General features: G+C 37.3%; 1 protein-coding gene across 4 annotated transcripts; it reads right to left on the bottom strand.

Moving 5' to 3' along the window:
• Positions 1 to 3226: 3226 nt before the first annotated feature.
• Positions 3227 to 19613, bottom strand: lhx9 (LIM homeobox 9). Of its 4 annotated transcripts, XM_074634774.1 has the most exons (6): positions 18994 to 19613; positions 15048 to 15307; positions 13451 to 13653; positions 11772 to 12127; positions 7298 to 7500; positions 4623 to 6709 (listed from the first exon to the last, which is right to left on the bottom strand). In XM_074634774.1, the coding sequence occupies exons 2-6, from the start codon at positions 15231 to 15233 to the stop codon at positions 6455 to 6457; spliced, it is 1203 nt and encodes a 400-aa protein (XP_074490875.1). In that variant the 5' UTR covers positions 15234 to 15307; positions 18994 to 19613; the 3' UTR covers positions 4623 to 6454. The 4 variants fall into 4 exon arrangements, with proteins under 4 accessions (XP_074490877.1, XP_074490875.1, XP_074490876.1 ...); XM_074634776.1 differs by lacking the exons at positions 4623 to 6709; positions 18994 to 19613 and adding an exon at positions 3227 to 4192 and having other exon boundaries at positions 15048 to 16111; XM_074634775.1 differs by lacking the exon at positions 18994 to 19613 and having other exon boundaries at positions 11772 to 12124; positions 15048 to 16114.
• Positions 19614 to 21541: the final 1928 nt, after the last annotated feature.

Below are 21541 nucleotides of genomic sequence, written 5' to 3'. Positions count from 1 at the left end.
TACCTACAACATGTTGGACACCAGAGGATGATTTGGCTTATATGACTGTCACTGAGCCATATATCTGATGTCAGTATAATGAATGGAGATTTCCCCTAATGTTTTATTTTTAGTGATGAGGATTGTGTATTGGCAGGAATCTGGTGATACTATATATGTATCATGATACAGGGTGATTCAATATATTGTGATATATCGCAATACTCTAAGCAAGGTGATATATTGAAATTTTTTAAATCTAGGAAAACTGTCATAGTATAAAGAACACACCACCATATGCATAAAAAAGTTTTTAAAAAAGTTACTTTTTAATGCAATCACAACAGTAGGATCTGCATCACAGCCCCTGTAACATCCATCATAGCTCTACTTTGAGAGGGCACATACACTGAGAGGGAGTAAAGTATTGTCTGAGTTCATCTTTGCATGTAAGCTATTAGTTAAAAATCGATATAGTGTTTTTGAGAATTGATTCAGTATCATAAAACATAAAAATCGCTATACTTTATATTTTTTTTCCATATTTTCTCACACCCCTAAGGCAGAGTAAAGTGCTTGTCCTTATACTTGGTTTCTCATTTGACCTTTATATGTCACACATTTATTCAGTCAGATCAGACCAAATAGGCCTCAGTTGCAAATGTCACAACTTTTAGCAGGTTTGTAAACCACGACCCTGATAAACTGGCATGTATCTGGGACACGTTGTAGGTTTAATTTACCTGCTGATACATTAAAAATACTGAAAGAGTCTGTGTGTTTACCTTTCTCAAATGAGTTGTCCGTGAATTTAATATAAAACCTGCTTAAATTAAATGTTTATTCTTAGTTTCTGCTCAAGTTTTACATTGGTGTTTGAGCATTTCAGATTGTTTTCTTTATTTTCTAAAGTGTCACACGACTTTATGAACAACTGAACTGCTTGTATGAGACAGTGCCTATTTGGACAAAAAATGTGCCAGTACCCTAACTCAGCAGTTGCATGACATGATCATTGCATGTGTCTTGGATATATTTATATCTATATCTTGTAATATATTCCACTTCAAATGTATTTTTGTATGCATTTCATTACATACAACATAGGCATACATTTCCACAGTTACATAAATGTATATTTAGTTAATAAACACTTTGTATGTAGCTATTGATACAAGTCAAATTGTACACAAATATAATATTGCATATACGCTACAATAAAAACAAACTTAAAATGTGATATCTCTTGGCCTCCAGATGAAATTGGATAATGAGAAGGAATATTGAAGGCATTTTCAGTGCTGTTTTCTCAACATTAAGCGACTGTAGCTATGTGTTTACACTGAGCAGGTTATTAGTGGAGCACAACTAGACTCAACAGCATGTCACGTAAATAGTGATAAAACATTTAATTGAGTAATAACCAATTGTACAGTAAAAATAGACGTTCATAAATGTGTTTACAAATTGATTTATTAATCTATGAATAAATGGACTAAATTTCAAAGTAATTCATGATTTTATATTTTAATGGCCAATAAAAAGAAGAATTATTAAAAAATAAATGTATTAATAGCTATTTTTATTGTATAATTAGTTATTAATGAATTAAATGCTTTATCACTATTTATGTGACTCTTGTGGTCCTCCATATGGTACGCAATAAGAAGTAAGGGTACTCATGTGGATAAAAATCTGAAGTGTTGGTACTTAGTACTGATGAGTACCAACCCAGGTACAGGAACTACCCAGAAACACACAGCACTGTCAGCATTGTTTTTGTACAGTCACGGCACACAGAGGCTGTCATTCAATAACAGGGGAGGAGATAAGAGAGGTGGAGGAGGATGTCAGTTGGCAGACGCCCTCCTTTCTTACCTGTTGAGGTTTCTGCACAGACAGACAACATTGTACTTATCTCTTTACATTGACATTAATGCAACAGTAAAGGTCAAAGGTTGAAAATAGATTCATCTCACTCTGATATCAGCTGGATTTTGTGGTTTTACAGCAAAGATACATGTGTTGCTCAAATGCTTCAATGCAATAAAGTCACAAGGAACATGTCTTTTTTTAATTCTTCCTATTTATTTTGTAAATAAGAAAACATACCTGGAATAGGGTGAAGCAATCCTATTGGCAAGAGGGGTGGCGGATCATGCATTGCTTATACACTCACAAATGTTACCGATAAGATGCATCCAGTCACCAGCAGCCCAGCAGCAGCAGCAGCAAACCCCTGAAATTCTTGTCAACGCAGGGGCCATGACGTTGTCCGGAATTTTTTATCTGCTGCAGCTCCAAAAGTGAGCAGGGCTGGCTGTGTTTGTTTGTGTTTCTGCTCCAGCCTCCTGCTTCCTGTAGCTCTGTGGTGTCAACCCGCCCACCGTCCTCCCATCAGACCCGGGGAACACAGCCCCGCTGCCACAGCGCGCAGGCACCCCGGCGACTGAGGTTTTCCTCTTGGACTGACTGAAGTGTTTGCTGTTTCCCACATTGTTGGAATTCAACACCAGCCTGTTTACTGGCCCCCATGTGGCTCCAGTCTCTCTCTCTCTTTCTCTCTCCTTTCTTTCTCTTTTTTCCTCTTTCCACAACACACCTTCTTTACACTACAGCATTCATACTAAGTAAGACTGAAGCAGTCATGTTTTTGCTCATTACAGTTTGGATATTTTATCTTTTGCTGTATTAATCAATCAAACTGGCCAATAGTATGTTGCTTGATTGTTTTTAGCCTTTGTTAAAAAAATGTGTGCAAATGTGTGACTATACTTTTAAATCACTTTTTTAAGTAAAATAGAACTGAAAAGCTGCAACAATTAATTGATTAGCTGTCAACTATTAAATGAATCGCCAATTATTTTGATAATCGATTAATCGGTTTGAGTCATTTCTTTAAAGAACAAAAGTCAGAATTCTCTGATTCCAGCTTCTTAAATGTGAATATTTTCTGGTTTCTTTACTCCTCCATGATAGTAAACTGAATATCTTTGCAAAACAAGACATTTGAGGACATCATCTTGGGCTTTGGGAAACACTGATTGACATTTTTCACCATTTTCTGACATTTTATAGACCGAACAATTAATCGATTAATCGCGAAAATAATCGACAGATTAATCGACAATGAAAATTAGTTGCAGCCCTACTGAAAAGATTTGTTTTGTACTATCAAAAAGCCAGATGTAATATAATCTATAGGAGTGTTTTTCCACTGTGAGGTACTATATGGGCATCAGGGACATCATTTTCATACGCTTTATTTTTGCAGCTGACAATGAATCATACAATGAATCAAAGGAAATAATATACATCTCAAGGAAGAAATGTTAACAGGATGATGAGGCGCATGCAAAATGAGTATCTCTTCTTTATCTGCTTTGTGTTGTTTTTTTTCACTTCCTTCCCTCGGTACAGCCAGATGGCAAAGCTCCAGCTCTGCAGTCCTCTTCATACACTCATCATATTTGATGGGCATCCTGCTGCCGAGTTTCAAGGAGGCCATGTGTTTACGAAATGACACTCGTGACAAAAGAAAACTTCTATTTAGCAAGCTGATTCTTGGGCGGGCGGGGGGGGGGGGGGGGGGTGCATGGGGGCAGCAGCGTGTGTGCATTTGTGTGTAACAGTGTGTTGTGTGTATGTGTGTGTATATATTGTGTATACATAGGAGCAAGGCAGTGGGAGAAAGGTTGTGTGTGTGTGTGTGTGTGTGTGTGTGTGTGTGTGTGTGTGTGTGTGTGTGTGTGTGTTCATACCAATAACATCCATACCGTCTCTGTTTGTCGTCATGTTGGATGCCTGTTGTCTTTTAATCACATCCTGTTCCTTTCTGTGAGTTTTGTTTCTTTATACTATGTTACAATACATTTTATCATCAGTTTTGTGCATTCCAATACAGAAAGATTTTTTTTTTTTTTTTTTTTTTATCACATTGATATCATAAATATCGTACACTGTGAGGTCTCCTCCGTTGATGGATTCAAACATTCAGGACAAACTTTTGTTTTTGAAAAATCATCCGTTGTACATTTTGCAACTAAAACAGGTTTTATGTTTATTTGTTCTCAATATGCTATCGTCTTATCCTAATATTGTCTTTGTCTTCAATGGTGAGGAATTCCCATCAAAGTTTTCCCCTTCTGTTAATACTTTAGGGAATTTTCAAACGTCGGGATGTATGGCTGTAATGCCCCAAGATTTGTTCTCCCTGAAAGAAATAATAGAGTAAGAATATATTAACTACAGAGCAACCTGGCTTTACGGGGTCTGCATTTACTCTTACTTCATTTTAGGTTTACCAATATGTTATGCATAAATATATACTATATATGTATATCAATATATGCTTTGCAGCATTCCTCTGATTTAAATTTTAAAGCCATGTTCATGCATTAAAAAGCAATTTCATATTTTTGACTGCAGGGTTTAGATGCAAATCCATGGGGCATTACGTTAAAAACCATAAACATCATAAAATAGAAATTAAAAAATGGAAGCAAAAATGAGGACGTTAAACTGGTCATTAATAACTGAATGCTTTCTCAATTTGTTGATGTGATAAAAAAAAATTGTATTCAAGATAGAACACAAAAAATGGTAAAGTGTAATGAAAAATAAAACCCATTTAAAGCAAAGTATTTTTTTATTCACACAAATTTAATAAGATATATAACAACCGTGTTTGGTCCATAAATATTTAAGGGGAAATAGTTTCTATACACCATCTTTATCAAGAAACAGGGAAACATGGACAATCTTGATAGAACACTTACTGTACTCAACTATTAACACGAAGATCAATATATAAGGTTCTTGGATTTACCCAACTATATCTGAAAGAGTGCACAAATGCTTTCTATGACATCGCTGCCCCCTTTTTAACAGGATACACCATAAAAAGATCTTCGGAAATAAGATGCAAAACAGTACAAAACTAGTGAGGCGTCAAAAGGATGTGAATCAGTTAACAAAGAACACATATATCCTGAATTTCACAAACTTTCTCCCAAGTTATAGCGTAAGGCACATAGTAGAACTGAGTTAGGCGTCTACTTCACTGAGTAGATCTAGAGTACCACTTTGTTCCACGATAGAACAAATTGTGACGCTCGCAATGAAACTCCATTGAAGATCTTTCTTTTCTCTCTATCTTTCAGCCAGAAGAAACATGTTTTTGGTCTGTTCAGTGGCAATTGTCATTAAAGAAAGTATAAATATGGCCAAAAAGGAGAACACATGGACAATGATTTTCCCACTGGCTGCCTCTTCTACGACTCCACCTATCTGAGGTCATTTTTGAATGTTCATGTCAGCTCTACAAATCTAGACTGCAACGTCGCAACCACTCAATTTCTCACCCCTTACTACTCCTTTTCCCTTTTTAAAAATCACATCGTTACCCTGAGCAACATGATAAAAACAATAATGCACTTTTCACTGGGCAGTATATATTGTCACTGTGCAATTAGGTTTAGCTGTGGATGTATGGATACTTATCCATTTGACTACGGTTAATCTATGAGGCCAACAAATCTGGAAAAAAGTGCTCTGTCATGACAACAATCGATTGCAACAAACTGTTCTCCGATCCGAATTTCTCCTGCTTATTACCAATGTGACTGCATTACATGTTGAACAGTTACCACTGTACAGATTGTGGGATTAGCTTCTTTATCACAGTAGATTTGTGAATCAAGACAAAAACGTGTGTGTTTTCAGCATCTACCTGCCTTTTAAGCTGCGATGGTTCGGTGCTTATAAATGCAATTTAGACGTTTTACATGTAGCTCAATGTCTGATTCCATCCAACTCAGTCTGAAAAGACCGAAACATTCGGAAATAATTAAAGCCTGTTTTCTGGAGTTACCCATAATACAGAACATTCTACAAGGTTATTTCCCAAATTATTCCAAAACAGCAAAAAAGAAAATCTTTAAATTGGATAGTGCGAACACAGTGCATACATATACAGGTTTCCGAGGGCAAAATATTCAGATTATTTTAAAATTTAACCATAAATTAGGAAGGGCTCGTTTGATCATAATTCAATACAAATGTACAAATAAAGTCAAATCAAGTCAAAATCTAGATTTCCAGGCAAGCTTCAAGTTTAGTTATTTTTTTCCGATGAATTGTGGGATCCATGACAATTTTTCGAATTCCTTCAAAAATGTCCCGTCCAAAAATCAATCCGTGCATACTGTAAGCCAACTACAGACACGGCTGCCATGCGGTTTTCAAATGCTACACATTAAAATGATTTCCTCGTGTTTTAATGTGGTCGCTGCTGTTCTTGCTCTTGCTGTTCTTGTTTGTGTACACAGTACGGCACTTTCTGTTCCAAGGAGCTGTCTCTGGTAGATTTAAAGGTGTCACTTAAAAAAAAAAAAAAAAAAATGGAAATAAAATAAAATAAAATAAAAATAAAAATCAGATAAAAAAAAAAATCAGTCTGCTAGGGGATAGCTTGTTAGAAAAGGTTTGTCAAGGTAGTTTGCGAAGGGCTCCCCGAATCATGGCTGTCCAAACTAGAGGTGACGGAGGTCACTACAGTGATAGAGGGGTTTGTCAGGTCTGTTAGTGTGGCCGCGCTGGAGGGGGGGGTCAGGGCCCCACTGTCAGATGAGGGCGCAGGGAGTGAGGTGCCATCAGCCTTATCAACACCTCCATTCTCCTGTCGCAAAACGTTCCTTCTGAATTTGGCTCTTGCGTTTTGGAACCAAACCTGCAAACCAATCCCAGTGTGGCTTTTACTTTTTTGTGTTTAAGATTAATTTTTAAAAAGAAATCATTTGTACAGTAGTTTACATATCAAGTTATCACAGCTATGACTGTATCAACTTGCCCTTGCCTTATGTATATAAATCATTATTTTGAGCTTAAGGGGCAGATAACAATGAACCAGTTAGCTCCTGAACACTGAATGCAAGAATGTGGATTTTAATAGCAAATCAAAACAATAATCCTCTCCTTTTAAATTTTTTATCTGTGAGAGTTGAATTACACCCTTTTCCTGTTCCACAGATACAAAGAACATGTGCACTCTCATTATTAATAATATCAGCTGCAGTTTTACACTTAAGTTTCTACGCTTATGAACGATTTTTTCCCAGAAAAAATAACATTTAAGAATCTGATAAAACCCCTTGGATATACATCTAATGACTAAATGGGCCGACCAAACAAACCAAATCAAAAAGATGACTTCAATGATCATACTGGTGTGAAATGAGAGGGACATGTAGGAGGAGTGGGGGTGCAGACACAGATTATGGGGTGATCAGGTCAGTAAGAGGAATGGCGTTGTGCTTACCTGTAGAACTCTCTTAGTGAGGCCTGTTTTCTGGGCCAGCTGCTTTAAGTCCTTGGCATCTGGGTTGTGGTTGATGGCAAAGTAGGATTTCATTGTCCGCAGCTGATGGTGCTTGAAGGAGGTCCGCATGCGTTTGGTCTTCTGTGTCGGAGCGTAGGACTGCTGGTCCCGGTCCAGGTGGTCGGTGTCGTTCTCGTTGCAGCCTGAGAGGGCAGAGAGCAGAGCACAGGGGGTCGGATCAGAGGCCGAATGCAAAACAATGTTCATTTAGTTTTCTAAGAACTAGTCATTTACGTCTGAATTGTCACTTTGCTCAACAATTAACAAAGACAACTAACGGGTAATAAAGCAAATCACCCCTCTGCTATCAAAAACGTTATTCTAATCAGGAAACAATTGCAGTGGTCACTTATTAAAGGTTACACTAGTATTAAGGCACAATATTAAATATCGTGTTACATGGTTACATGGTTGTAGCGAAAGAAAAGACACATATAAGTGTGTTAGATTAAGGCGATCACATATGGACTTGATCCATAGACTTGCTTTGTTAACAGATCTATCATATGCCATCATGAAAGATTGGTATATTTATAACAAATACTGAGAATATGTGAATAAGTGACAGCCAAGTTGAACTGACTAAACGGATATTTATTGTAACACATTGGAAGTTGTGATTATTGTGTTTTTTTATATAATCTTTTTTTATATAATTTTTTTTAAAGCGAAATGATGTATTTTAAGCATACACTGGGACTGAGATAAATATTTCTGCTTGTGTTTGCAAAGACTAATCGGCCTAATGGGCCTCATTTGTCAATAGCTTAGTGCTGTATGTGTAAAATAATATAAGACAGTAAAATGCAAAAACGGATCCACTAAATTAAACGCATGTGTGGCTAATCTATGCTGCACAAACATTTATCCCTGTATTAATAAAAAAATCTAAACACTTTATTTCACAAATAAAACGTTTGCATAATTCTGTTGTAACAGAGAAAATCTCAATGCCAAATACTTGCAAGTTAAATTAGCATGTGACTGACTGTTGAACATTTACACGACTGCAACCAAAATATACAACAAAATACAATTAAAGACAATTTTTGATTGTGATTTTTCTATAGAATCTAGTATTTATTTAGAATAGATCTTATAAGACTGTGTCTCTTACTTTAGTGCAAAAGCAAAAGAAATGTAGCCACCCAGAAAAAAGCATATAGGAATCCAAAATTATACGGTAGGTTGTATTGATTTGCTTGTCTCCATGTAACCAAAATGCTGACCAGTTGTTTTCCTCAGCGGATGATAAAATATCAGATGACTCATTATAAGGATGCGGTGCAAACGCTTTCTCAGAAATTAATTATTGAATTAAATGACGGATCAGTTTGAATAAGGCAGCTACAGATTCATCAAACTGTGGGATACCTGTTTTAAATGTTTGGCATTATTTTATGGTACAATTGTGTGTTTTGTTATGTGAGACTTCACTTCTACGCACCATTAATATGACAGTCATTGACATCTATGTTCTCCTGTTGCAGCCTTCACTGGATTGTGTTTCACTAGATAATATTACCCACTAGGGGTCTCTATATCCAAACAAGACCAAACTTTACAGAGTGCTGAGGAATACTCAGTAGACCCACACCTTTCCCTGGTGAAAACAAACACGAATGAGCTCGCTAAAGCAGAAACAAAACCTCAAACAAAACCTCATCCCATTTGTTACGAATATGAGTCTCCTGATCTGCACAACGATACATTAACCTGAACAACACAGGAGAAAAAAAAAAGAAAATATTACCACTAACTATTTCAGTTGTTCCCTAATTTAATTTATTTTATATTTTTTATGATATTTTTAATTCTTAGTTTATGGGCTAAGTTGAATGTTGTGAGGTCATAAATTCATCATATCATTTTTTTTTTTTAAATCCAAAATGAAACAAAAAAGCCATGTCACTTAAGCTTAAACAAGCCTCTTTTTTTAAATTAGAAAATATTCTATTCTGCTTCACTCTTTTCTATTCTATTCTATTTAAATATCCCAAATGAAAAATATAATATTCCCACTGGGACCTTTACTGTGTCTGTGGCGCTTAATAATGAGCTCACAGGGACATCTTACTGTATTTTATGTCTTTCTCTGTGGGATTTCCTTTTGTGTGTGTGTTTCCTTTTTTTTTTTTTACCTATTATGGCTGCATTGTATTTTATATTTTATTTTAATGCTTTCTTTTACATTACATCTATTTTTATATTTTATATTGTATTTTTATGCTTTCTTTTACATAAGATTTATTTTTATATTTTATATTTTATTTTAATGCTTTCTTTTACATTACATCTATTTTTATATTTTATATTTTATACTTCTAGTGTAACACTTCTGTTTATATTTATTTATTACATCTACTTTACCTGTTTTATTTTGCTTTATAACTGTGTGTGTGTTTTACCTGTTATATGTTTTATCTGCCTCGTTTAGTCTTGTCAAGTATTTGTTTTAAAGCACTGACCAGAAGAAGTGGCAACTGTGAATCTCGTTGTATTTAATACAATGACAATAAAGCTTTCTATTCTATTCTATTCTATTCTATTCTTGTAGTGGGTATATCCTGCTATTACATTTAAAAAAAAAAAAAAATCCCAGTGCTACATTGGTTATTTTCCTATTAAAGCATCCATGAGAACTTTATAGGATTTGCATAATCTCTTGGAGTAGTGTTAGTGAATAAGTGACTGTAACCGTGTTGTGTTTGGAGCTCCCTGCAGCAGGCCCCCTCTGCATGAGAACCGTGCTGACCACCGGGCTGCACAGGAGGCCAGAGATTCCAACGTCACCTCCAATTAACGGAGAACAATTAACGCGCAGATTACCCTTATTCCTCCCTATTCACCGGGAACAGAGGAAAGTTGGCGCACAATGACAAACTTTCTCAACCGAGCACTAATTCGCAGAAAGCGACAACAAAATGGGGACGCTGCAGGAGGGTGGAGGAGTAGGGGGGGGTTATAACATTCACTGATTCAATGCGAGGTTTTTAAACTTACATTTAACAGAAGCTTAACTGTGACTCCGCTTTTTCTGCGAAAATCTAAAATGTTTTTGTCCACGATTTTTACGCATCAGTGCCCAAAACTACATGAACCCTCATGGCACCCATTCTACACGTTTACTTTGACCTAAATTAGTCTTTAATTATAAAAGTCGATGTGCAGGTTGACGGGCTGAGGTCAAATTTCGATCATTCTACCGCGCGCAACACACGCGCATATAGTTTAAAGCACAGAACACGGTGCGTTAAAGGCGCGTGGACCGAACGCTGCAGATCAATTAGCCCAAAGGCTGCTCGCGCCGCGTTCACCTCCATTAGCATCGCCTGCAGGAGAGATATGTATGTATTCATCTCACACATGGAAGGAAGGTATAGAGACCTACGGCTGCTACAGCTGATGGGGCGTTCAGGAACCGTCTGGACGAAAAAAAAAAGCGAGCAGGGTCTTGTGCGTAATGGAAACAAATCTACACATGATTTTCTTTAAAAATGAGCATTCACTTTATTTATTCATCTATTTATTTGTGAGTAATAATTTATGCTGTCATATTTTAAAAAAGCTAAAATTAAATATGATATGACATTTTGGTTAGAGGGATGACCATGTAGATTTTAGTGAAGTATACATCAACCACAATGCAGGAAAAGGGTTCCCAAACTATGGTCCAGGGACCACAGAAGGATTTAACCTACATTAGGAATAGCCTATAGATAAATAGCCTATAGATTAAAAAAAATGGGTGTGTTTTTGCTGTAGGTTCCACTCTCCTTGCTATATTAGGCCTGTCCATGCAGTATACTGTTAAAGGCTACTTTTGCACCAAAACTAACAATGAAAAACGTTGGTAGACTAAGTAGAATTTTAGTGAAGTATACATCAACCACAATGCAGAAAAAGGTTCCCAGGGGCCACAGAAGAATTTAACCTACGTTAGGAATAGCCTATAGAGAAATAGCCTATAGATAAATAGTCTATAGATAAAAAAAAGTTGGGTGTGTTTTTGCGTTAGGTTTCACTCTCCTTGCTATTAGGCCATAGCATATATTACCATTAGGTCCATACAGTATACTGTTAAAGGCGACAGCTACTTTTGCACCAAAACTACCAATAGCCTATAGATAAACAGCCTATAGATAAATAGCCTATAGACAAATAACCTATAGATAAATAGCCTATAGATAATTTGCCTATAGATAAAAAAGTTCGGTGTGTTTTTGCTGTATAGGTTTCACTCTCCTTGCTATTAGGCCTATCCATGCAGTGTACTGTTAAAGGCTACTTTTGCACCAAAACTAACAATGGAAAAAGTGGGTAGACTAATTATTAGAAATGTTTTTTTGTAATATGTGCATGTTTGTATATGTTGTTGTCTTGCTGTGAGGCGTGCACGCCGCGGGTGTCTCACCTGCGTAGCTGGGTATATCGATCCCCATGGCCGGGCTCTTCCTCTTGCGCGGCCTGCCCTTCTGCGCGGTGCCGGTGCCGTTGAAGTACGGCAGCGCGAGGCCGCCGCCCTTGGCCGCGAGCTCTGCGAAGTTGAGCTGCTGGTGGTAGTCCGGACCCTGCACCAGCGTCTCGAAGTGCAGCCGGCAGTACACCAGGCTGTCCTTCATGCCGAAGTGGTCGCCCGTGGTCAGCGTCTTGTTGCACGTGGTGCACGTGAAGCAGCTCAGGTGGTACACGGAGTCGCGCGCCCGCATCACCATCTCAGAGGCCGAGATCCCGAGGTGGCAGCGCGCGCACCTCTGCACGGAGAACCTTCTGGAACAGACAGACCGTCAAGACTCCTCATCCACACAGAGACCATCATATAACAGGAACTATCATACACAGAGACCATCATAAACCGTCATAATAAACCATCATACACACAGACCATAATAAAAACCATCATACACAGAGACCATCATAAACCATCATAATAAACCATCATACACAGAGACCATAATGAACCATCATACACACAGAGACCATAAGAAACCATCATACACACAGACCAAACATGAACTATCATACTGGGCTATACTAGGCTAAATAGGTTTCTGTCATGCATTTCAGTGACAAAGGTGTGTGTGTGTATCTGACACAGCTTTAGTGTATAACAATACTATAACAGGCCTATATACTGAGTTTACATATAGCCACATCTGGCCTACAACTGGCTGGTCGATAGGCCACATTTTGTTTTGGTGTGAAAATATTTTCAACGTACCAATATTTTCTCTTTTAAATCAGTTAAAAGTCTCAGTGATAAAAACCTACTATTGCTAACCTCTTGGCTGACATTAAACACAAAAGGTATAGGCAAAACTATAGCCTATAGTATTAAAATGGTGAGACAGCTAACTCATTTTGCCTGTAGGCATTTAACAGCCTCTCTTTTCTTTCTTGGTTTATTTTACTATATTATAGTGCATTATAAATAACATTCAGGCCTGTGCATCCTATAAATGCATGTCAAAATATGAGATAATCCATAACTGCATTTTGAACTGGTTATATTTTCCATAATCATTATCAGCATGTTTTGCCACTAAGGTACTTTTTAACAAACACGACATAAATGGACTGTACTCCTTTGTTCCTGCTAGGCTGACTCACACAAGCTAATGCAGTTTACACTCAGAGCCATGGAAACTATCATATCTGAATAAAAGTTAAATTTCATATCATAACTTATTCCCAATTAATAGCATGCAGGGCCCCTGGGAGACTGTTATGATTCTATTCAGACTACAATGAGGCCTAATTGGACCAAAAGGCTTCAACATAATTCCACATGAAGCCTGTTGAATCAGGTTTATTATTATTATTATTATTATTATTATTATTGTTATTATTATTATTATTATTATTATTATTATTATTATTATTATTAATAATAATAATAATAATAATAATAACAATAATAATAATAATAGTGGCTGTGCTACAAGAATTTTCTTTTAATTATTTTTTTCATTTAAGATTTAAATATGTTTTCTTATAAAGCCAGCAGCTTTGGGTGTGTACGTGACAGAGGGGCACTACTATTTTCATAAACTGTTCTGCACATACAATCTATATAACCTTCATTTTTCTTACCTGTAGTAATCATCCTTGCAATAGATACTCCCATCCTTGGCAAAACACGTTAGCTCCGACTCCAGCGCTAGTTTACATTCACAGCATTTGAGGCACCGCAGATGCCACTGCTTGTCCACGGCCAGGAGGTAGTATCTGTCCGAGATCTTGCCGCCACAGCCGGCACACAGAGCAGGCTTCTCCGGGCTCATAGAAGGCATGGTCTGGGTCAGAGACAGAGAGGAGACAGATCAGGACAACTATACTTCCTTCAACACACTGTTGGGGAAATCTGATGCAACATATATCATGTAAAAACAGAAACTAGGCCTTCAGTAGCTTTCTGGACATGAAATGTAACTTGTTTTTGTCTATCATTAAGGCCTTTTGGAGAGCACTTTAAACACGCTGTTAAACACTCGGTGTGTTCATGGCCCCATGAACACACCGAGTGTTTAACATGAAACAACTGTTTCTGAAATTAACTGAATATCGAGGAGAGTTCATATTTTATTAATTTAATCTCTCCTTTATTCGTAGAGATTTAAATCAAATTCACTGTAACATTTTTGGTGAGAAACAAAATATTAAAAATATATATTTTTATTACTTATTGAATAAAGGCCTATTCACAAATCTAGTAGTAAATGCAATATTTTTTTCCTGTTAAAAGAATAAAATTCTAATTTATAATAATAATAATAATAATTCAGCATGTTTTTTGTCAACAGTTATTTGTAGATAAAAAATCAAATTACTAAATCTGTCCACAGAAAACTAAATTGTACTGCTCTGATGTAAAAAAAAATTATTTAACTAACGTGTGTTTCAAATATATTATAGAGACAACTGCATGTAAAGTTTCAGACAGTTTGTGTTTTTTAGTAATTGTTTTGTGCAGATAATTGAGCAGCTATTGAAATAACACATTACAAAATCCACTATCCTTTGAATCATTAAAATTGGACTAAAAAATTCAGCCATAATTAAAGACAAAGAAGTAAAATCCTCACTTGTCTCCTACTTTACCCCCAAAACAACTGCACATTCCCAGTTCACCTTAATGGTGCACTCGTCGTGTACGTGTGCAGTAAACGGAGATTAAAACATGACTTCTGTGGGGTGTGTATCATGCCTCATTTTTTATATATATCAACAAAAACAGACAATACTAGGAACTAAGGGGCAAACAAAAATGTAGACAAGCAAATACAAAAAAAACATAAGTAGTGAAAGGAAAACAAAACAACAAAAAAAGAATAAATAAATAAAACACAGACAACACCCTATAAGGCACACAAATCAGGGAGACATTGGCCACAGTTCTTACTGACAAACTGCATGTAAAGTTGCACACAGTTGGTGTTTTTTTAGTAATTGTTTTGTGCAGATAATTGAGCAGCTATTGAAATAACACATTGCAAAAATTCACTATCCTGACTAAAATATTCAGCCATAATTAAAGACAAAGAACTGAGAAATCCTCACTTTTGTCTCCTACTTACCCCAAAACAACTGTATACATTCCCAGTTCACCTTAGTTACACCACAGTGGTCGTGTGTGTGCAGTAAACGGAGATATTAAAGCATGAATTGGAGTATAATAGCAGGCTCTTACCGACTCTCTCCCGTTGAGCTGTATGCCCTTCTGCATGCGAGACTCCGTTTTCGACCTCCTCTCCATCTCCTCCATGATCCCCTGGATGTGATCCCCGGAGATCCCGTGGAAAAGCATTGCTCCCGGTCCTCCTGGACGACGCAACGTGCAACTGCCTGCCTCTGTCTTGCAGCCCACAACTTCCATATACTGTTAGATAGGCTACCTGCAGCGTTGCGCCTCGCTCTCTCAGCGCATCCAAACTCTGTGGCTTTGAGGCTCTGAGAGAGGAGGAGAGGAGAGGCGACCAGAAGAACAACACCAGATCAGCTCCTCAGCCACAGTGCAAAGGCAACTGGAAGAAAAGCAGAAAAACTACAACATGGGTGGGACAGCAGGAGGAAGAGGTGGTGGTGGTGATTTCTCCTGCTTCCCTTGAATGTCTCTCCTCCAGAAAAAAAAGTATATAGTCCAAATGACGCGCACAAACCGGTGTGGAAGTGGTGGTGGTGGTGGTGGATGGGAGGGAGGAGGGGAGGGGGAAAAAAAAAATAATGACACAAAAGTTTTTTGTTGTTTCTTTTTTGGTGATTTCTCTCTTTCTCTCTCTCTCCCGGTTTCCCAGTTCCTCGGTGCTTGGAGGTCAGGTTGGGACTGCCTGGATTTGAGCACCGTGTCCTATTTGTGAAGAGAGCAAAGCCATGCCCAGTCTGAATAATTTGGTAGGAGGAGTTCCCCCTTCTCTCTCTCTCTCTCTCTCCTCCTCTCTCTCTCTCTACATCACCACTGATTTCTATTCACCAACAAAGAGCTGTCACTCTTCTCCTCAAAACTCCAGATTCTGGCTATACGAGCATGCAGGACCACTACTTTATGGTATATTGACATTTTCATTACTTTTATTTCACCCCCATTTTCACGAGAGGACGCAGAAGTTGCATAAACTGGGCGAAATGGGCTTATAGAGTAATTTGAGTGTAAATATTTGTAATTATTTAACATGTCTTAAAAACAATAACATGCATTTTCATTACTTTTATTCCCACCCCCATTTCTAGTGTAACACTTCTGTTTATATTTATTTATTACATCTAGTTTACCTGTTTTATATTGCTTTATAACTGTGTGTGTTATACATGTTATATGTTTTATCTGCCTCGTTTAGTCTTGTCAAGTATTTGTTTTAAAGCACTGACCAGAAGAAGTGGCAACTGTGAATCTCGTTGTATTTAATACAATGACAATAAAGCGTTCTATTCTATTCCATTCTATTCCATTCTATTTACAGGAGAGGACGCAGAAGTTGCATAAACTGGGCGAAATGGGCTTATAGAGTAATTTGAGTGTAAATATATTTAATTTATTTAACATGTCTTAAAATAAAATAACATGCATCAATAAACTCCTTTTGGAGTTTTATTTTAAAAAAAAGGGTTAGAAATAAGGATGACTCCTGCTGCTGTGAGGACGATTTAATTGGTTTAATTTGGAGCTGGAGGTTGGACATTTAAAAAAAAAAAGTTTTAGGGGTTTAATTCATTCTTTATTAGGTGTTTTTGTTGTCCCAAAATATACTAAGTGTGAGTGTGTGTGGTATAAATGTATTGTTCTGGGCGGGGCAGTGATCAGTGATAGGATGGAGGGCGGGGACACATTGGATTAAACAAACTGAAAGACAACGATTGTTGTTTTTTTTACACAAACGAATGAGATTTAGTTAAAAAAAAAAAAAAAAAGCATCCCACGCCGTTAAAAACCTCTTTACTCAAACATATTTTCATTTATCTTGATGCTCTATATATAATTTAATCACGCAAACCGTTTGTCTGCTTTTTATATATTAATATAGGTTTCCATTTAGATAATTTGTCTCTCCATTAAACGCTCATTTGAAACAGGTATTATTCCCTAACACCGCATTTCTCTTTTCTCTGTCTCTTGAATTAGTCCAAAAATCTACTTTACATACAGGAGACTTGATTAGATGAGAACAGCAACTATAATATATATTAATTTCTCTTCCATAAACTATGCAATAAGCAGTGATATGGAGGGAGAGGGAGCTAAAAAAAAAGGAGGTATTATTGTTATACATATATATATATCTTATATATAATCCATGGAGGTGACTGTGGAGCTACAATAAAAGATCTGTGTCAGTTTTAAAGGGTGTGAAAACTCATGGTTTTACGCATGGCTTTACTGTCCAACGCGCAGGCCAAATATATGGTGACAACAAACCAAAACAAGGCAGCTCAAGTGAAATCTGTATTTTGACTTAACACAACGAGGGGCCTTTACTTACAGTGGCTGAGACCCGGATAACGAGCTCTGGTCTCTGGCTGAAGATTTAGCCATAAAACAATATAGACACACACACACACTGTCTGATTGTGGTGCCATTAATAGATTTCCTGAGGCTCAGGGGGGTCTGCAGGTGTGGATGCTTCTTCATCTCAAGACGTGTTACATTATCATCCCTCCTCCTCCTCTTCCTCACTCCTCTTCCTCCCACCATGAAGTTGTGTTGGCTTTAATTGGAGGCCCCTTGATAGAAGCGCTATAGAAGACTAGAGTCCTGCATGGACCCTCTGCTCTGGCCGAGCTGGACCTGCAGCTGTTCTGAGCACCATTACACCGTTAATCTGCGCTCTGTCAGTGTCTCAGTGTCTCAGTGTCTCAGCACAGAGCGGTGAAAAGAGAGAGTCAAAAAGGACACACGGATTTAATTTCAACCTGGACAAAGACACCCTGAGAGGACCGATCAGCTCAGCTCTGCATGTGTGATATTTAATCTGTTTTTTTTATTATTATTCTTTCTCTCTCTGAAAATTAAACACTTCTGGACTTAAATATAAATACACTATTTTTTTTATTTTTTTTTTTAAATTAAAACATCGATCGACTGTTTTGACCCGTTGTGCCTCCAGCAAGTGACATTTCATTTGACTGAAGAGGGTTTAACAATGTGTCAATGAACATAAAGGGGCTGAGGGAATTAATGCCTTTTGTGTTTTCCTTTTCTTTGTATCTAATTAGGATTATTAACTAAAAGTTAATATACACTAAAGACATTTAGTTTTATTATTTCAGTTAATGTGCCATTTTGGAGAAAGTCTGCAGAAAAAAACCCAAAAAGCCAATTCATGAAATCACACTTTTACAAAAAAAAGTGACAATTCTTAATATATTTTGAATTAACAGTTATTGTTTGAAACGTTTTCTTAATATCTCATATTAATTAAGCAACCTGGTTATGTATGTTACCCATCATATTTCATTACTGGCTTTAAATAAATGGAAGAAAATTCATCTGGGCGGTTCTGTGTCATCTTTCGTTTAGTTGCTGAGAATGATTTGCCCTAATTTAACATTTGTGATCTCGTTTAATCAAATTAAGTCTTTTTTAAAAACATATAATAAGAATAGCGGTTTATTCATGCACTGTATACTGAGCTCCATTTTAAACCTTTTACGCATTTTAAAAAATAAAAACAAAAAGTGTTAACCATATTTAAAATGGCGTGGGAATGGCTGACATAAATATAAATATATATTAAAAAAAATAATAATAAAATCTTTTGTCTCAGCCATTAATACAAACTAAATAACTTATATTCCCACCTTTAAGAAGAGCGTGTTTTTTTATGTTTCCCTGCTGTGCTTGCATGGTTTTGATGCTACACACAAACCTGTATATTTAGCCTACATAATAAAGATTATTCTCAGAGTATATGAATAAAAATATAGCTATAGGTAGAGAGAGTTTCGATGGATTTACTTTCCACAGCATCCCTGTTTATCCTATCAATATCACCATGCCACTTCATGCACCAGATCTGTCGCGCATTGCTTCAGAATCAGAATCAGAATCAGATTCAGAATCAGAATTTTGTTAAAAAGCCAATACCTTGTATGATTATAATTTTTCCCAAGTAGACATATATATAGGAAAAGCTCTTCTTACCTGCAGCTTTGCAGTGTGAGAGATCCGGTGCGGTGCAGCGAGCAGTGTGTCCGGACTGAAGGAGACGGAGGAGACGCTGCTGCTGCTGCCGGTAGATGGTAGATGGGGGCTGTTCCTCGTTTCTGAGCTTACACACTTCTAGTTGGAGCGTCAATTAAAACACAAGACATTTAAATATTCCTCTCCCTTATGCAGGCAGCCCTCAACACAGCACACACACACACAGTCAACGCACAGAAAACTGGCAAGCCATCAGGAGCCAATGGCCTACTGCAGCTATAGGTTACAATATGGGATGGAGTCGTAAATTAAAGGAGAAAAAAATCTGGATTCAAAGCCAAATGGCGAGCAACTACCATTATATAGGCCTATAGGTGTTATTTAGGAATATTTAAATAAAATCAGATGTTATTTTCGCTTTAAACGAAATGTATTTTTACAACTATGATGGATGAATTCAGACCCCAAAAGACGAGTTGACCGCATTTTGCAAATAAAGTTATTTTTTAATTTTATTTTTTTCATGGTTTATTTAATAGAGACTAATACAATGTGCATAGACAACTTAAAAACAGCTATCTGATGCCAGTATCATAGTGCTTATAGCGGATGCTAATTTGCAACACCTGTCCCTAGAAGGGCTTTTTGTATATAGGTGCGTCCAAGCACACACATATATATATATAGATGTATATACATCACAATACGACACACTACGAGTTCATACTGTATAAGATTCAAGTGGAATGAGTACAGCTGTAATTTCACTGGTGTAAGAGCAGAGGTTTGTGTGTGAATAAATAATTAGATCTCCAGTCAAACTAGATCAATCAATCTGACAAAGATACTGTATGAAGCAGCAGCACTAAGCCTAATGAAAAAAGGTTTGGTATTGATACCAAATCGAAATTATTTTTTGAAATAAAAAATGCTAAAATAATTTCAGAATTTAACGTATATTTTAATATGTGACAATAATGTAAACCAAGGCCAAATGTTGAGTTAATGTTTTTTTTATTTCAATCTCATCAAACGTTTAAAAAAAGGCTTATATAAGAATAATTCAGAAGTATGTTTTTCAGCTCCCCCAACCTATTTTTCTCACTGGTTGTATTGAATTAATCCTCCAAAAATAGCAATAATATCTAAAAAAATGCATGGGTTCATATTTCGTTTGCCCTGATATCTCTCCATCTGTCTGGACAATCCAGCTGACGAACTTCATATAAATTCACTGCAGACAGTGTTGAGTGTATTTAGCCTCAGCATGTTGCAACACCTAATGAATAAAGAAATGTTGATGATGAAAAATTCACCACTATTTAATAATGTCAAGTTTTTAAGCAAATATTGATATTGTTTATGCTTTGAAGATGGTTTGATTGGGCCTGATGAGACTATATATTTTTTTAATTATGTCAATATGCATTACCTTATTATATAATGTATCATGGTGTAATTTCCTTGTGTATTATTGGATTATTATTATTCACCTGACCGGCTAAACAATATGGCAACAAGCCATTTCATACTAACAACTATGATAACAGAATTTAAATCAGATTTAAAGTGCATGCTGAATTTTATATTTTATGTTAAATTGACAAAGATAGGTCATGATCCAGAAGACAGGATGTCCTATAAACCTGCTCACACTGGCCACTTGGAGAACACACTGAGGTCTAAGATGGACTGATTTCAATTGAGTTGAATAGAGGGTTCCTATTTCGCTCCAGTGAGAGTAAGGGGTGACAATTAATTACACCCCTGTGCTGCTTGCATAAATGACACTGTGCCATACTGCTAACAGTCATTTTGCTTCGCTCCTTCCGCCTGGGCTGACATCACAATGTATCTCATCAATAATGCAAAGGCACTGAGATCCATTTCACTGTGTACCACAACACGTAGCGTGCACACAGCTCTCTCCGAGCATGATAGCCCAGACAGGCTCTCTGCAGCGTGCTCGGTTCAACAGTGAAGACCACAGATACAGCATCAGCACGGGATGCCTCCATGGATGCCTGCCTGCCTGGCTCTCCTTGGGCATGGCGGTTAGATTACCACACATCCAGGGTTCATCTGGAGTCATCATTTCTGGGTCACCTCAAGTGACACCCTCGGAGGGAGCTCTCAGTCACTCCCAAAGCATGGCCAAGAAAAGGAGCAGAGGAGACGAGGAGGCGAGGAGAGGAGAGAAGAGGAGAGGAGGGGGAGAGGAAGGAGGATGTGGGGAAGGCTCTCCCAGGATCCACTGTGGTGCAGGGAACCACAGGCTAAACACTGACTGAGTGAAGGAGAGGAGTGGGAAGGGAAGGGAGAGGGGGGTTTGAGGAGGAGGAGGAGGAGGAGGAGGAGGAGGAAGAGGAGGAGGAGGAAGAGAGGGAGGAGTGAAGCACTGTAAAGCTGTATCCCGGTCACATGTATCCCAGTCACATGAGCCATGGTGGGTGGGTGAGACATCCTGGAAATATTTACAAACACACAGTGGACTTCATAATTATTGGAGGAAAAGGAAATATCAAAAGCATGGGTGACATATGACCAA

The sequence above is a fragment of the Sebastes fasciatus genome, chromosome 5 (genome assembly GCF_043250625.1).
Source record: "Sebastes fasciatus isolate fSebFas1 chromosome 5, fSebFas1.pri, whole genome shotgun sequence".
NCBI lineage: Eukaryota > Metazoa > Chordata > Actinopteri > Perciformes > Sebastidae > Sebastes > Sebastes fasciatus.
Note: the sequence above shows the minus strand (reverse complement) of the source record. Positions and strands in the feature narration are given on the sequence as shown.